A 17,687-nucleotide genomic window follows, 5' to 3' on the forward strand; every position below is an offset into this window, starting at 1 on the left:
TTAAACATGCAAATTTTATAAAAGCTAAAGGGTGGATATACTTGTTTAATTTTTATTAAATTTTCACGTTAAAAAAGCGTGTATTTTCAATATTTCACAAGAGTTTTTGACGAAAAAAAAAACTCACTAAAAGTCTAAAAGAATCTAAATTTCCTAGATTTGAGTACACCCTACACCAAGCTTGCGATACAACCTGACCCTGCTAATTAAAGGTAAAAAGAGCAAGAAATCATTGGACGGGCAAAAACAGTCATGCAGATAAACTACTTTTAGATGCAAGAAGCAGGTTGTTGAAGGTGTTGGTTAAAATAGGTTACTACATGATATTAAAGGGGAAAAAAAAAGATGGATGTGCGGTGTAAGAGTGTATTTAACTTCACTGGACCTAGAAAGTACTCTCAATGCGGTCTTGTCAGCTGCAAGGATTGCAGAATGGACTCTCCACAGGCATGTTCTAACGGTTACCTTCATCCCCGCGGGACTGCGAACGTGAAGCAGGGTTCCCGTTCTCAATATTAGATACAGCATCTGGACCACACAAGCTTGTCAGCTCGCCCTGTTTCAAGCGCAAAACGACGCATAACATGCTGTGAACTCGCAAAAGTGATGAAAACAGAAGCAGTTTTACAGTAGGATATGGTGAATGATGACTAAAAAAATCTGTTTCTAATTTTTTTAGATCGAAGCACTGTTAGCCATGTTTAACCACCATCAAATTTTTTTTAAGAAAAATGCCTTGTTCAGTTACCTATTAAGAAAAAATATTGGGTTCAAATATCAGGAGAAAAAAAGAAAAAAGGAAAAAAAAAAAAGGGGGCATCAGAAGAACCTTTATGACACTATTCTCAGATGTGAGTTTCTCGCATTCTTCTGAAAGCCTTTGCAATTCATCTCTGAGGGTACGGTTCTCGTTACTTAAAGTTTCCACCCTCTGCTGTAGCTCTTCACACTCGGCCTGAGGAATGAGAAAATTGGAACATTAAAGATCATTTACACAAGATGATACAACTATACAAGACTTAATCGAGATCACACGCCCCAACCCCCACCCTGCATTCTGTGAGCGCAAAAAAGATAGCTACCTAATTAAGATAATAAGAGTTTCAACACAGCCTCATAAATAATCATCACGCTTCAACATACCATCACTTGCCTCGTTATTCGTCCCTCCAAAAAATCGCCATTCATTCTAGAGATACAACACAACATGATGCTGGAGAACAATAATCAAATCTAGTAGGAATGGCCTTTGGACTACAGTCCAATTTTAAAAATATTAGTTAGTTCATCACCACCAACTATACTTTCAGGTAAAAACACTCAATCCTATAATTGGTATTAGAATCATTAACACATTTTCGATTTCCAAGAGTTACAAGTTCGTGCAGCGATTGGTAGGGGATTGTTGGGCAGCAACTGCTGACCTATTGTGAGACAATTGAAATATGATGCTTCGGCCAGCATATGATATAAAACATTACCCATTACTTTTTATGAAAGGACAAATACTCATTTTCCATGACATATTCGTCTTGCGCAAAACATAATCTAGACAGGGAAGATGTCAGGCCACCTTAATACAAACATGCCCAGAATTCATAACTTCTGAAGATCGAGAATTGAATCTATTAGAAAAACAACAAATAAATCGTTCTTCGAAATAAATTATTTAGTCAGCTTTATTTAAGCAATTTTCTCAAACCCCTCTTAAGTTTTAATCTTAAATTCTTTTTCAGAACTTCAATTAAATATATATATGAGATGAGATTGATATTAGCATAAATTGAAGGCAAACACAGCAATAGAAAATGCATCATACCTGCTTCCGTAATCTTGATCTCCGAGCAGACTCACGATTGGATTGCTTTCTCTTTTGTCTTTTTAACTCACGTTCATCCTGCAAAATTAAAGTTTAGGCTCTATAGTTTACCACTAAATTAGATTCGGTGTTCATATTATTCCTGGCTTCATTAGTGAGAAAAAAAACATATCCAATTAGGTATGGGATAAATTAAAGATCTCCTCCATTTTAAGATTCCCAATTCTTTCTTGTTTGGTGAACGAAAAGATTCCATCTTTCAGTAAGTCTAAATCTATCTAAAAGAAGGCTTTTTAAAATGGAGAGAACTTTCTCACAATTGATTATCACACATAATCCAGGACAGAACCATGCAGGAAACTAAAGCAATCTCCTGGAGTAATTAGTTATAACTGCAAAGTGCAAACCTACACGGGATGTACGAAAGTTTTCCCCTTTAGGCTTTAACTGACATACATCCAACTTATATGAACAAGTAACTGCAGGAGTGCTTCTGGTTACCAAAACTTCACTCAGTTACAATGTTAGAAGTTTCAAATCACCCTTTGATTATGATAAACCTTCAAATTCAATCAACGACAGCTAGACTACTTTAAAAAAAGCCTTTTACCCAACCATGCGACATAGGTTCACAATGCAGGATCCTGGGTCAAATCTCCCCTCATACAGTTACAAGAAAGGACAGATCCACTCTCGAGAATCCATTCAAAGATAATGTAAATTTCATGGTCCCCCACGACCCAACTTTCTCATTTACTATGGCCCCGTAACAACTTTAAAAAAATAATATTATGTAAATCATCATTCCTATTTTCCAGCCCCTAGTTCAACTTAACCATTCCTGACACGAACACGTTATCTGCTTAGTTCAAAAAGTGAAGATTATTCCAGACAAAAAAGAGTGCAAATGTGATGGAAGACTCAAATATAGTCAGTTAAGGAAATACAGACTAACGTAAAAGAGGATAAAATGGAATCGACCATGGCAGTGAAAATCACAAAATGAGATAAACACCTGAACCCACTGATCATTCATCATCCCAGATGAAGCTACAGGAGACACACCAGGTGGATTGGGACGCAATTTCATAGGGCCAGAACCAGCAGGTGATGCATTCCATAAATCCATGCCAATGTTCAGATTAGTTGCAGGCATAGAGACAACAGGATTGCCAGGTATGGAAGTGTGGAAATTGGTTGGAATGGCATTGTTCTGTGCATTTGCCCCTGATATTTCAATAAACAGTGTCTTGTCAACTGAGACACAGATAAAATGTAGAATGGAATCCCACAAAATTTACCATCAGCAAGCATCTGGTCGAAACTTCCTTTCCTGGTCGCAGAAAATTCCTAAAATCATAATCGAATTTACTTCAACACCAAGTATCATAACCATCACCTTGCTTCAGTATTTGGTAAAATTTTTTGAGGTATTCAACACTCTAAAAGTGAGTATCACTGTAGCAGGATAAATATGGCATGCCATTCAAGCTGAGAAAAAATTACCTGATTATTATTATCATTATCATCATCATCATCATCACTAGCATCTGAGGAATCTTCGCTCCCGCTTTCAGCACTGCTCATAAGCAAGCAAACAGTTATATATATGAATAGAAGCAGTAATTATAGGCAACAATCTCAAATGAACCATCAAAACTAGAAAGACTCTAGCATTAAATTTATCCCAAGCCACCTTCGCGCACCAACATCATTTCCAGAGCCTGAAGCTGCTTTTCCGCCATCTTTTGACCTGCCACCCATCAAACCCTGATTAGCTGATGCCCCTTTTGCTTTTTTACCAGAAACACGGTCTTTCCCCTCAGTGGCTCTCCCATCAAATTCTGAAGTTCCGGGTACCGCTCCTGAAGTCTGTAAAGCGGATACAAAAAGCTACCAAAATAAAACTTCAGAAACACCTTTGTATACAATGTATCATGTTATAAACAGCACGCTGCACGCCCCTGCAAGCTACAAATGAGGGACAAAATAACTAAGGATTATGAGTTAATTAAACCACCAAATATTACCGCTGCCATATTAGGATGAGTATAGACTCCTGCAGGTGGATACAAGGCTGGATATGGAACTGGGGTCCCATATGGAGGCATGAGAGGATGCTGAAAAAATATTTAAAACAGTTCATTAAACGACTTGTCTGCAAGAAAACTCAATCGGTATTTTACATTTTACAGATCCAAACCACAATTTAAGAAAAATCACCTGGCCCCCCCACATGTAGGGATGGGGAGTAGGAGAAGCAACAGTTGAAGCAAAAAATGGCGGAGTTGCACCAGCACCGTAAAAAGCCTAGGAAACAGATGCAGTACTTCATTAGGAATATTATTCCCATCAGAGGCCAAATTTTATATTATCTGCAAACACTCCACATCAAATATAAGCTGAAAGAAAACATATAAAAACCTGCATAGAGCTTGACCAATCAGGATATGAAGGCGTGGCTGGTGCGTCCTGTAAGTTAATTGAACAGGAGAAGGACCAGGACTGTTAGTTAGCAGAGAAAAAGTAGACAAATTCAAACAGAATTAAATACCACAAATCTAGTCAACTGGCAAATGAAAACTCATAGATAACAAAAGGTGTACCTGTGGTGAGGAAGTAGGTTTGGAAGACTTTGTTGGAGTGCCCGCGTCCCCAGCCCCCATCAGAGAAGCTGAATGCAGTCTCTTGCCCACTCTTACGTGACAATGCAGAACAAGAGCTTTGTATTAATAAACAAAATCTAGTCACCTGATAATATCACATGAATGCGAGAATATCAAATGTCCATTCTAGTCTAATTTAGAAAAAAAAAATTAGCGCCTATGAACTGAAAAGCAACTTAGGGCCTAGAAGAACGAAGGCTGGTTATGACCGTATCGTTTGACAGGATCCGCTCATAAACAGCATTAATTAGCATTTAAAAACCAAATCGTCGGTCAAGATCTTCGGTATTAAACCGTTTAGTCAACATTATAACTTAAAAGCTCCTGAAAGATGATTGACTCGGGTATCCCGAATTTCCCGTGGTCCTCGTTTGGTTAAGCTCAAGTTTGAAAGGATAAAGTAGACTTTTGTATCGGTTAAACACTAAAGGAAAAAAATAAAAAGAACACAAAATATTTTTCGAGGAGGAAAAACAACTGAAAATTTTAATTTATTTATTCACGGAAAGATTTATCTCTTCTAAAAAACGGTTGTTATACAAGCATATTTAAAATGTTCAAAATGACATACATTTATGTTTGCATGTAACAGCAAGTCAGCAATCACATTAAAAATCATCATCAAAGTCATAATCCCACATTAGCAAGATCAGCAACATGAATATCAGATCTCCCTTATGCTACATTAAAAAAATAGCATTAATCCCAAATTACTAAAATCGTACTCGAAATTTCATGCCAAACCAATTTTGGCATCACTCTTATTTCACCGAGTTCATTATTATTATCTCCTCCCACTATTAAACAAACGCATCTCATTTACATAGCAACATAAAAGTGCCCTTAAATACATGATGCGGCCATGATGAATATGAAGATGTGGAAAGCTTATATCTTTTATGAGACTTACCATATCAAAATTCAGTTAAATCAAGGCCATACGAAATAAATTTTCTTCATCGGAAACACCATCTCACTCAGTTTTGATTCTTTTTATTTTTGGGAGAAAAAGAAATTTGGGAAGTAATCCATTATATACCAAAAAATACACCAACACATGTAAAGATGTGATTTTGACGATACAAGTCCAAGCGCGGACATGTTCAGGGGAACAACAATGTAACAACATGATGAAGAAACGCCTACATCCAAAATGTAAGTGGTCATTTCAGGTCTTCAAATATGAAACAAGTATAGAAGAATATACATTCGCGCAGGTATTTCCAACATATCCAGCCACTTAAAATAGTAAAAAGAACGCCATGAAATTGAAATCTATTCTTCAATCCAGTAGCACTCAAGTATGCCTCACTAAGTCGATTCCTCAATTCACACACTAAAAAGTTGAACTTCCAATCATATGACACATTCACGGACCAAATTCAAAATACAATGCCTAAGACCAAATCAACACAAGTAAAAGATCCCACAACTTTTATACTTAATTAATTCCGTATACACAACTCCTACAGAAAGCGTACCGATGTGTCTGGAAAAAAAAAAGAAGAAAGAAAACATAGTAAATATATATACATAAGCAAGAAGAAAGAGAAAGGGAACTGACCCGGTCCGAAAGAGTGACTGAGGTGGAGGGAAAGGAGTCCAGCACGGACGTGTTTGTTTGTACCTCTTACAAATAAACAAAATTATCCTAAATATAGCGCCAAGACCCAAACGCGCAACCCAAAAAACAAACTCGCTCCTTTCCCGAGATCCAACGGCAGCAAATCTGTGCAAGAAAAGCCACCAACAAGAAACCCAGATGAAAATCAGACGAATTATCCAAATCCCCGACAAGAAAAAGGTTAAACTTTGAGAGGGGGGAGAATTTATTCATTTAATAGTAAATTGGCAAAGTTTATCTGGAGTGGTAAATTGGATTGACGGGATTGTCCGTGCAAGCAAAGGGTAGGGTTTTATGGAGAGTGACACGTGAGGAAGAAAGAGGAACACAGCTGTCGAAAAGCAAGTGGATAGGGATGACTAGGCAATTGACTCTTCTTGTACCTGGTTTCTGTTTCATTCCCTTCCTTTAATTTAATTTAATTTAATTTTACTTCTTCGTTTGTAAAAACATGGCAATATTTGGATTTGAAAATAATGTTTTAGTTTTTTTTTTAAAAAAAAATAGGATAATTGTGTTTCATTTTTTACAAAATTTGATAAGATTTTATGAGATTTTAGTTATAAAAAAATAAATTTGTATAGGTTTTTTGTGAGACTGATCGATTCAACTTATATTTACAATGTAAAATACTATTTTTTTATGGTATGTCTCATAAAATTAATTCATGAGACCGTTTCATAAGAAATTATATAAATATATTATATAACTTACTCATAAATTTTAAATATTCTTCAATAAATTTACAAAATATTATTTATCTAAAATCTTATGTTGATTGACACGATTATGATATATATATTTTTTAAAAATCAAATAAAAATATTTTTATATAAAAAAATTATTATATTATTTCTTTCTTTCTCTTAAAAGTTAAAAGAACTTCATTCAAACCAATTTATCAAAATTTGGTAACTTTATTTTTAATTTTTTCTTGATAACTTTATATTTAAAAATTTCTTAAAAACTATTTAATTAAAAATTTATATGTTCAAAACTCATTTTTTGTTCTTGATAAACGATATATAAGTATTTATATAAATATTATTAATAAAAATAATTTTAAAAACAAGCAAATGAAGCAATACAAAATTTTATAATATAAATATACTTTATAGTGAAAATGATAATTTACACTCCAAAAAATTATAATTGCATTCCACTTTTGATTATTAATGTGTTTTCTTACAAAACTTGCCCTACTTAACTATTCCCTATTTTTATGAGACTATTATGCCATTTCATCAATATTACTACTTATTCACTTTTCCTATTCTATTTCATTTATTTTATTTATATCATTTCAAACTTTTAATTTATTTGATCGTTTTTCGTTTTCCTTTTTTGAGAATCAGTAGGGGTGAGCATTCGGTTAATTCGGTTAAAAACCGAATCGAATTAACCGAAACCGAGTTAACCAAAATTTTTTTTAGGCTAACCGAACCGAACCGAATTTATGCTAAAATCGATTTAACCGAACCGAATTAAACGACCAAATTAACCGAAATTTTTAAAAAAAAATAAAAAATTTTATAAACTTAATGATTGAAATATGATATTTTTATCATAATAAAACACATTAAGCTTAAAAAAATTAAAATAAAAAAAATTAAGTACAATATTAAATATAAACCTATTAAAAATATTATAAATTATATATAAAGTCTAATAAAAAAATTCAAAATTTAAGTATTTATAATTCGGTTAACCGAATTAACCGATTTAACCGAGGATGAAAACCGAAAATCGAACCGAATTAACCGATTTTTAACCGAAATTTCTTAACACTAAAATCGAATTTTCGAATTAACCAAACCGAATTTCCAAATTCATTCGGTTCGGTCGGTTAATTCGGTTTAACCGAAATAATGCTCACCCCTAAGAATCACACAAATCTATTCATTAATTAAATCAATCTTTGCTACATCAACCAACCAAATAGGACATGATCTTTAAACCCACATCATAGGTGAAGGAATAGATAAAACAAATTGTACAAGACAATGCGCTACTTTGTTTGCATTTCTACCTACATGACTTAAGCAACCAAATCTGTCTTGATCTAACAGGGTTACTACATCAGAAACGATGCTGCCTTCAGGCTAGAGAATTTTCGAAGCTGAGGTCACCGCTTGGACATCTAAGGAAGAATCCGAGAAAGCTTGCACCAAACTAAAAACTTGAATAGCCAGAACCAAACCAAAATAAATTGCACTGAGTTCAACAGCCAAAACTGATCCAGGGTGACGAATACCTCTGGCCGAAGCAGCACGAATCCAAGATGATATATAATCACAGCACCCACACTAAAACATCCATTGAGTTTGTTGTACCCTGCACCACATCAAGTCTAAAAACTCCCACACACGGTTTCTTCCATGTTTTTTCCTTTAGGTAATTATCCCTATAAAATATCAAACTTGCATCCCTTTCTTTCTGGAATTCAATCACATAAGACATCACCCAATCAATCTTAATCGAGACATGTTGCTTAAGTTGTTCATGTTTAATCCGACAACAATCTTTCCATATGGCCCAAGAATACATCACATACAACTCAAACTCTTTCTTTGAAAATTTATCTTGTACCAATAATGCACAATCAATAAGAGACAACATACTACACTTACTTAAATATGACCAAAATTCAGTACACTTCCAAACCTTACGCACCATCGGGCAGAAAAATAGACAATGACTCGTAGATGTTTCCTATACTCCGCAAAACAGACAACTACCATTGATAGCGAGACGGTGCCTCTGCAAATTCAAATTAGTGGGGATAAAATCATGAATCGCACGCAAAAAAAATATCCGAACCTTTTGAGTGATATAAAGCATCCAGATATACTTCCACCATGATTCCAATGTGTATCCAGACTGAAACTCTGGAGTATTGTAGCAGCCAATTTGAAGAAGGTATCACGACTTAACCGAATATTGGCCCTTAACTCCCCATTTCCAGTAACGTATATCATCCGAACTATAGTGACTTAAAGGTATATTAAGAATAATTACAGCTTCAAAGTGAGGAAAGTGAGATCGCACCTTGTTCACATTCCAAGTACGATCTGGATTGATAATTTCTTTCACCATCAATGTTTGGTTCGATCTACCCAAAGTACTCCTTCCACTTATTGGAATATATTGTATATTTTATTGTATATTATGTTTCATATTATCTTGTAATCTTTTATTATTTGTAATATTTATTTTTCTTTAGTCTTTATTGTTGTATATAAACATCATATGTAATCATTCTTGAGATATATGAAAATATTATTCTCTCATTATTTTTTACGTGGTATCAAGAGCACACGGCCTACGCCAATAAACGCTAACCCTAGCCTCCAGCCGTCGCCGCTATCCCGTCATCGAAAAATCTTCTTCTTTTTTCCGATCGACTTTATGGCTGCCACCGGCAATGTTTCTTCTCCAATCTCCTTCGATGTTGCTGCCCACATGCCCTTGAAGCTCACCTCTTCGAACTACCTCTCTTGGCGACTGCAGTTCACGATCCTCCTCACAGGTCATGATCTCCTTGGCTTTATTGATGGCTCTCATCCTTGTTCGGTCAAGACCATCACCACCGCCACCACGGTCGCCGCCGCCGTCACTCACTCTCTCAATCCTGAGTATACCTCCTGGATCCGCCAAGACCAGTTGATCCTGAATATCATTATTGGCTCGTTGTCTCCTTCATTGATTTCGTTTATTGCAACTGCCACCACTTCTGCTGCAGCCTATAACACTTTTGCCCTCACCTAGGGCAAGCCCTCTCATGGTCGCATCACACAACTCAAGACGCAACTTTGAAATCCGATAAAGGGCTCTCAGTCCATTACTGAATATATGCAGTTCATCAAATCCAAAGGTGATGAACTCGCTCTCATGAATGCACCTCTTGATATTGAAGTCCTTACCATCAAGGTTCTCCATGGTCTGGATGATGACTACAAGTAACTTGCCAATGCCATCCAGGCGCGGGACACTGCAATCTCGTTTGAGGAGTTATATGAAAAATTCCTCAATCATGAAGCTCATATTACTGCTCACCAGGATGCTACCGTCCCCCTTCCAGCCACGACACTATCCTTCGTCCACTCTAACGGCTCCTACCGCCATCCGTCGTCCGCCGTCTGCCGTCGTCCCGCAACCCACTGTGGTCAGCCGCCATCCTGGCCCTCTCGGCCGCCGCCGAATCCCAACCAGTCGAAGCCTGGTCAGCGTGCGCCGTGCCAATATCTCGGGCGCTGCCAGCTCTGTAGTCGTCAGGGCCACTCTTCTCGCCACTGTCCGGATTTTCAGTATCTGCCAGCTTCTGCACCTATGCATGCACCTCACCCTAGCCCGCCAGCCTCCCATTCTACTGCCTACATGCTTACCTCATCCTCTCCATCTGACTGGATCCTTGATTCTGGTGCCACTCACCAAGTGACGTTTGATCTTGCCAATCTCTCCATGCATGCTCCTTATGTTGGCTCTGATGGTGTTGTTGTTGGTGATGGTGTTGGTCTTCCCATCACTCACACAGGTTATCTCTCACCGCCCTCTACTTCGTGCTCCCTGATGTTCTCACATGCCCTTTGTGTTCCTTCCATTAATAAACAAATTTTATCTGTCTCTCAACTTTGCAAATCTAATGATGTTGTTGTTTTCTCTTCCACTGCCTTTCAGGTGAAGGATCCTCAAACCGGGGCCATTCTCCATCAGGGTCCACTTAAAGGCGGTGTTTACTCCTGGTCTGCATACACGCCTTCTCCACCACTGGCATTCTCGTCCTCTGTCGTGTCCTTGCCCGTCTGGCACAGTCGTCTTGGTCACCCGTCTGATCGAGTCTTACGTCAGTTAGTTGTGTCTAAGTCATTATCATCTTTTAGTTATTCGTTACGTTAATTTAATTATAATTTCTGTCAGTGCAATAAAAGTCATAAATTATACCTTCATGACTCATCTCTTTCTTCACAATTTCCACTCAACTTAGTTTTTTATGATGTTTGGACTTCGTCAGTTCTTTCCTGTGATGGTTATAAATATTATGTTATATTTGTTGACCATTACATTAAATATATATGGCTTTATCCCATAAAACGAAAATCAGATGTTCTTTATGTATTTCAATGTTTTAAATCTATCGTCGAAAAACGGTTTAATAGTACTATTATCACCTTATACACTGACAATGGTGATGAATTCCTGGCCCTCAAAGAATTTCTTGGTTTGCACGGTATTTCTCACCTAACCACACCCCTCACACTCCTGAGCATAATGGCTACTCCGAACGTCGTCACCGTCATGTTGTCGAAACAGGTCTTGCCCTCCTTCACCATGCGTCAGTACCTACTCGTTTCTGGTCGTATGCCTTTGCCACTGCAGTTTATCTCATTAATCGGCTACCTAAACACAACCTTTCCTACAAATCCTCTTTTGAATGTCTTTTCGCTGCTTCTCCTAATCTCTCCAAACTCCATATCTTTGGGTGTCTGTGCTATCCTTGGCTTCACCCCTACGCTCCGCATAAGCTCTCCCACCGCTCTTCTCCCTGTGTCTTCCATGGTTACTCCCTTACCCAGAGTGCCTATGTCTTGAGCCTTCCTCTGGCAGAATCTTTGTCTCGCGTCATGTTGTTTTTGTTGAGTCTGAGTATCCTTTTGCTAGTGGTGGCGCTGGTGCTGGTTATCCTCCTGAAGTGCTGCCTGGTAGTGTTCATGTGGAGGATTACCAGTCTGGAGATTCTTCACCTCCCTGTCCTTCTGCGCCATATCTCGTTCCACCCACCTTCTCCATCCAGTCTCCACCCATATTCGAACCCCGCCCCACTACCCCTCGGCCTCTTGAGCCACCTCTCGAACCAGCCACAGCCACCCCACCCATACCCTCGACCTCTCATCTTATGGTTACCCGCTCCAAAAATAATATATTCAAACCCAACCCTCGCTTTGCCCTCACTGTTGTCACTGACACCACTCCATCTGAGCCATCATCGCACACTACAGCTCTCAAGGATCCCCGTTGGCGTGCCGCAATGTCTGAGGAGTTTGATGCTCTTCTTTGCAATGGCACCTGGAATCTTGTTCCATCTGTCTCTTCTCAAAATGTGGTCGGATGCAAATGGGTGTTTCGGATTAAGCGGAAACCTGATGGCTCTGTTGACCGTTATAAAGCTCGCCTTGTTGCGAAGGGATTTCATCAACGTCCTGGACTTGACTACACTGATACTTTTAGTCTTGTGGCAAAACCCACTACAGTTCGCATTCTTTTATCCCTTGTCGTTTTCTATGGGTGGCCTCTCCGCAGATGGATTTCAATAATGCTTTTTTGCAAGGTCAACTAGATGATTGTGTATATCGCGCAACCGCCTGGGTTTGTTGATCCTAATGTTCCCTCATATGTCTGCAAGTTGAACAAAGTCATTTATGGTCTTAAGCAGGCGCCCCGTGCCTAGTACACGGCTCTTCGACAATTTTTAGTCAATCTTGGCTTTACTGCCTCCCGTGCTGACACATCTTTTTTTATTTACTGTTCTCGGGGTGTTACTATATATCTTCTTGTCTATGTTGATGACTTGATTCTCACGGGAAATAATTTTGGCGTCATCCAAGACTTCATTGATCAGTTAAGCTGTCGGTTCTCTGTCAAGGATTTTGGCTCCTTGTCTTATTTTCTTGTAGTTGAAGTGGATTCCTACTCAGGAGGCCTCCATCTCTCTCAGAAAAAGTATCTGCTTGATATCCTTACATGAGTTAACATGGCAGACTCAAACTTGGCGCAGTCTCCTATGGCTTTTTTCCCTGCGCTCCACTAGTCTGATGGCTCGCCCCCTGCCGATTCCACAGTGTATCGTCAAACGGTTGGTAGTTTACAGTATCTCTCGTTTAATTGCCTGGATATTGCTTTTGTTGTGAACAAGCTGTCTTATTTTATGCAGTCCCCATCCTCTGTGCATTGGGGGGCGGTCAAGCGGCTCCTGCGCTACCTCAATTGTACGTGTTCCTATGTTCTTCTTCTCTAGCGTCACAATTCTCTATCTCTCCATGTTTACTATGATGCGAACTGGGCTGGTGATGTGGATGATCGCACGTCCACCGGTGCTTATATTGTGTTTCTCGATCCTATTCCTATTTCCTGGAGTTCTAAAAAGCAGGGCTCTGTTGCTCGATCTATGAGTCCACCATTTTGAGGGGGCCTATTGGAATATATTGTGTATTTATTTTATATTATGTTTTCTATTATCTTGTAATCTTTTATTATTCGTAATTTTTATCTTTCTTTAGTCTTTATTGTTGTATATAAATATCTTATGTAATCATTCTTGAGATATATGAAAAAATTATTCTCTCATTAGTTTTTACACCACTTGCCAACCTCAGGATCCATCCATCGTTCAATGCATTAATGTGATGACCATTTCATACTTTCTACATGAGACCATCTTTCGAGAGATCTCTACTCCACACAATTGATCGCCAAATATAAGATAGTTGTGATCCCAATGAAGCATCCATAAAATCCACATGTTTAAAGTATCGAGCTTTAAGCACTTTAGCCTTAAGAGAATTAGGCTCACGGATTATCCTCCAAACTTGTTTTGCCAACAGTGCTCTATTAAAATCAAGCAGTCTTCTGAAGCCCATTCCACCAAACTGTTTTGGAATGCAAAAATTTTTCCAGCTTGCCCAATGAAATCCTCCTCCTTTAGAATTCAAACTCCACCAAAACTTGGCGCAAAGTTGCTCCAGCTCATTGCATAAAGAGATTGGAAACTTAAAATAGGACATTGCATATGATGGAATAGCTTGTAGGATGGATTTGATAAGTATTTCCTTGCCCCCTGCTGAGAAAAATCTCGAGGCCCATCCATTAATCTTGTATAGTCTCTCTCTCAAGCCCGAAAACTAGATATGCAGGATGTCTTAAGCATGCAATTAATTAATAAATCTAAATCAGAGTAAATGCGAAACTTTAAAATAAACTAAATACCAGATAAGCAAAACCTAGTGGTCAACCCTGCCATCCAGCATTGTTCACCACCTAACCTCCCCATCCTCAAGAGAACTACCTGCATCTGCACCATTGAATGGGGTATCCAGACAACAGAAAAATAACCGGAAATGAGCCTAACATGCTCAATGCGAGAGTATGAGTATACGATATTATACATGCATGTATGAAAATGAACTGGGTACAAGACACTCAGGTCAGGAAACTAGCTCATTGACCGACCCAGGGTATATAGCACTCTGCGCCGTCGCCTCAGGAGGTGGCTCCTATACCCAGTGGATAATGGTGATCTGATACTAGTACAAGTGTCCAACCATAATGTTGACCTGATACAAGACTTACGTATCCAACAATCCACAACTCGTAGGGTGAGCGCCCTACTACTACAGGATATCTCAAAGATACTGGATCAATATTCTCATGTATATAACATATAATCATGACATGTTGTATCATATAAATCATGCAATCACATAATACATGCAAACACATAATACATGCATACTCAATCTGGATATCTCGAATAATACTTCCATACCTTACTAAGACAGATCCTAGAAGCTCCCCTCTAGGTCCAAGCCTACCATGCAGCACTACAATACATAAATACCATATATTATCTAGCATGACAAACATCACCTATCATGCTCTAAAAGTCTTAAATAAACTATAGCCTACTCCCTATTTACTATAGGATACCAAAGTCATACCTTCGTTCGTCGTCAGCCCGCTGATGTTGTATGCCCTAGAGCCTGGGCACAGCCTCGCTACGACCCCTAGACACCTCGCCAAAGCTCCGCCACCTGGCCGCTACTACGGACATTGTCCGTTATCTAAAAACTACTACCTACTCCAGCTCTTACAGAAATAATACCCAAAAGCTCTTAGAATCGAGCTACATGGGCCAAGGGGAGGTGAGGAATTATCAAATGAAAATTAGGCCTCGGACCCCTATTTATAGACCACGATCGGAAGCTCCGATCGCCTGATTGGAAGCTCTGATCGATGCATGCATGCAACATGACCATTGGCTACGATCGGAAGCTCTGATATGCACTTTGGAGGTTCCGATATCCTGCATGCAGCTATGTGTACAAGCTCTAATGCCACGTCCCTGGTGATGTAGATCGAAAGCTCCGATCTCCTGATCGGACGTTCCGATCGCTCCCAAATCTTCCGAACTGGCTTCGCTGGTTTCGATCGGATCGGAGGTTCCGATCCCAGTTCGGACCTTCCAAATGTCCCGAGCCCAATTAAGCTCATTAAGCATTTTTCGGGAGTTTTGAACCCAATTCCTTGGTCTGTTAGATTAAATTAAAATCTCTTAATCATGTTTTATTAAATCTGGACATGATTAGCAAATTAATCTTGTAAAATGGAATCGATTTATTATAGGTCTGAACTATAGTAATCCAAATGAGTAACTTCAGCGGTAGGATAGATTAATTGCCACTCAAAGTTACAAAGAAACCTGCCAAGATGCTAAAAAATAATCTTCGTGTTAATTCTTCTGTTACACCAAGTGAATGGATTCCCTTTTGCGGACATATCTCGCAGCATACACGAATTAATCATATCTCTAAAGGCAGACATCTTAGCTGTAAAACTCAAGGCACCCTTGATTTCTCACTCTCATACATAATTTCATTGAAGTCTCCGCCCACCAACCACGATAAATGTTGAAGTTCACGCAGATTATATAATCTAAACAAAAGATCCCAAGAGACATGTCTAAGGGTCGGATTAGGATTACCATAGAACCCAATGAACCTACAATCTTATTCTCATGTGAAACAATGCAATCAATATGTCCACTATAATAAGAACAAATGGTACATCAAACGGCTCCTTCCAAATCAACACCAAACCGCTCTTTCTACCTTCACAATCCACGTAAAAGATCATTTTATACTTAAAGCAGGAACGCCAATAATCATATTGAGCTTTATATAGTTTAGTTTCACATATAAAAAAACAAATTCGGGCTACTTTTCGCAATAATTCTCCTAAGTTCTCTGAATGCTTGTGGGTTCCTAAGCCCACGTGCATTCCAAAAAAAAAAATTCATAATGATCGAAGGAGCTGCTGAGCAGCCACCGCCGGGTCAAAAAAAAATCTCACTCATGGATTCACGTTCTGTTTTGAATTTTTACTCACCTTTGGTATGCCCTCAAACTGCTCTCTTTGGCGTTTTCCTTCCCTTGCCATATTTCCTTTTTTTCTTTCTCCATATTGTCAGGCCATTGTTTCGGGCCAAACATTTCCATTTCTTATTATTCTTCTATTGATTACCAATCATCTCATTCACATTGATCTGCAATTGGCTATTTGGATTTATGACTACCTTCGCCGTCGAGGACCCTGAGGCTTCACCTGATTCCCATCGGGTTAGAATCTTAGAAGAAGACCCTTCCCTAAATTGATCAGATTGTTCCTTAATTGAGCAATATTGACGAGACCCATCAATAATCTCATTTATTGGCTCCACATTCTCAATCTGTAATAGGCATTTATCTATTTCTGCTAAATTATTCAATGGAACTTCCATAGCTGGTAGCTTAAATAAATAATTTCTAAAGGAATCAAGTGAACATGAATGAAACATATGCATGGTTAAGTCAAATATAATCACTATAACTGAATAAACGTACTGAAACATAGACATAAATATTTTAACTTAGATCCTTGAATTGTGACTCTGTGATTTTGATCATGATAATGGCTGCAATGCACTATGCCGCAAGGAGGACAGGATAACACCCAACCCAATCTTGCCTTGTATTTGGTAAGGGAGGCCAAGATATCTCTCAGCTCCATACGAACACATGCTAAGGTAAGGAAATCCATAATGATTTGGTAAGGGAGGCCAAAACGTCTCCCATCCCCACACATACAAATGAATGAATGTAGTCACAATCATCTCACTTCGTTCGTAAAATACTTTCTTTCATTCATGAATATGAGACTTAGCATGCATATGTAAATATGAAGTACATGTAAATATTAATCGATAATCATGCATATGACTCACACATGGATGATCGGGATGGTGATTTAGGGAGCAAACCAAAGGGTGGGAAATCAAAACCATAATGTAGCGCTTAAGACAAATTCGAGCAGTTCGCCCGTAAAACCTATAACTCACTCATATCTCATTCAAAAAGAGTTTCGCTTGAAACCACGACTCCGTGTCACTTATGACTAAATAAGGAAATCATCCTTGAGGGATTATTCATATCCAATCATTTTATAAAAAAATGCATTTCGGACAGCCCATCACTCAATTTCAAAATTCTGTACCTATTTCTTCAATTGCTTAGAAATCGACCAAAACTTAACCGAATTGGTTTCCGCTTTCACCGACATATTCCAAATATTCTAGACCAATTCCAGACCCGAGCCCTTACCCAAATTATACTTTTAATCCTGCGTTAGTCGTACGTTTCCTGACAGCACCATCCCTTATTGAAATTTTGATCATGCCCCAAGTTCAACCCAACCAAGAACTTAGCTATAAATCTCCCAACTCCCAAGTCACTAATCCTAGGATTATGAACAACATTTAACCTCGTATCAA

General features: G+C 38.4%; 2 protein-coding genes across 3 annotated transcripts; both read right to left on the reverse strand.

Annotated features, from left to right (window-relative positions):
• Nucleotides 1-232: 232 nt before the first annotated feature.
• LOC140886860 (G-box-binding factor 1) lies at nt 233-6,389 on the reverse strand. 2 transcript variants are annotated; one of them, XM_073293746.1, is made up of 12 exons: nt 6,050-6,389; nt 4,426-4,516; nt 4,244-4,291; nt 4,043-4,129; nt 3,850-3,939; nt 3,516-3,691; nt 3,326-3,398; nt 3,121-3,169; nt 2,835-3,046; nt 1,820-1,897; nt 830-955; nt 233-556 (listed from the first exon to the last, which is right to left on the reverse strand). In XM_073293746.1, the coding sequence occupies exons 2-12, from the start codon at nt 4,483-4,485 to the stop codon at nt 455-457; spliced, it is 1,101 nt and encodes a 366-aa protein (XP_073149847.1). In that variant the 5' UTR covers nt 4,486-4,516; nt 6,050-6,389; the 3' UTR covers nt 233-454. The 2 variants fall into 2 exon arrangements, with proteins under 2 accessions (XP_073149847.1, XP_073149846.1); XM_073293745.1 differs by having other exon boundaries at nt 4,426-4,570.
• Nucleotides 6,390-13,527: 7,138 nt separating this feature from the next.
• LOC140890131 (uncharacterized mitochondrial protein AtMg00310-like) lies at nt 13,528-16,377 on the reverse strand. Its single transcript, XM_073297891.1, has 3 exons — nt 16,268-16,377; nt 14,169-14,226; nt 13,528-13,752 (listed from the first exon to the last, which is right to left on the reverse strand). Exons 1-3 carry the CDS (start codon nt 16,375-16,377, stop codon nt 13,528-13,530), a joined length of 393 nt encoding a protein of 130 aa, XP_073153992.1.
• Nucleotides 16,378-17,687: the final 1,310 nt, after the last annotated feature.

This window comes from Henckelia pumila, chromosome 3 (assembly GCF_033568475.1).
Source record: "Henckelia pumila isolate YLH828 chromosome 3, ASM3356847v2, whole genome shotgun sequence".
In the NCBI taxonomy this organism is placed as follows: Eukaryota; Viridiplantae; Streptophyta; class Magnoliopsida; order Lamiales; family Gesneriaceae; genus Henckelia; species Henckelia pumila.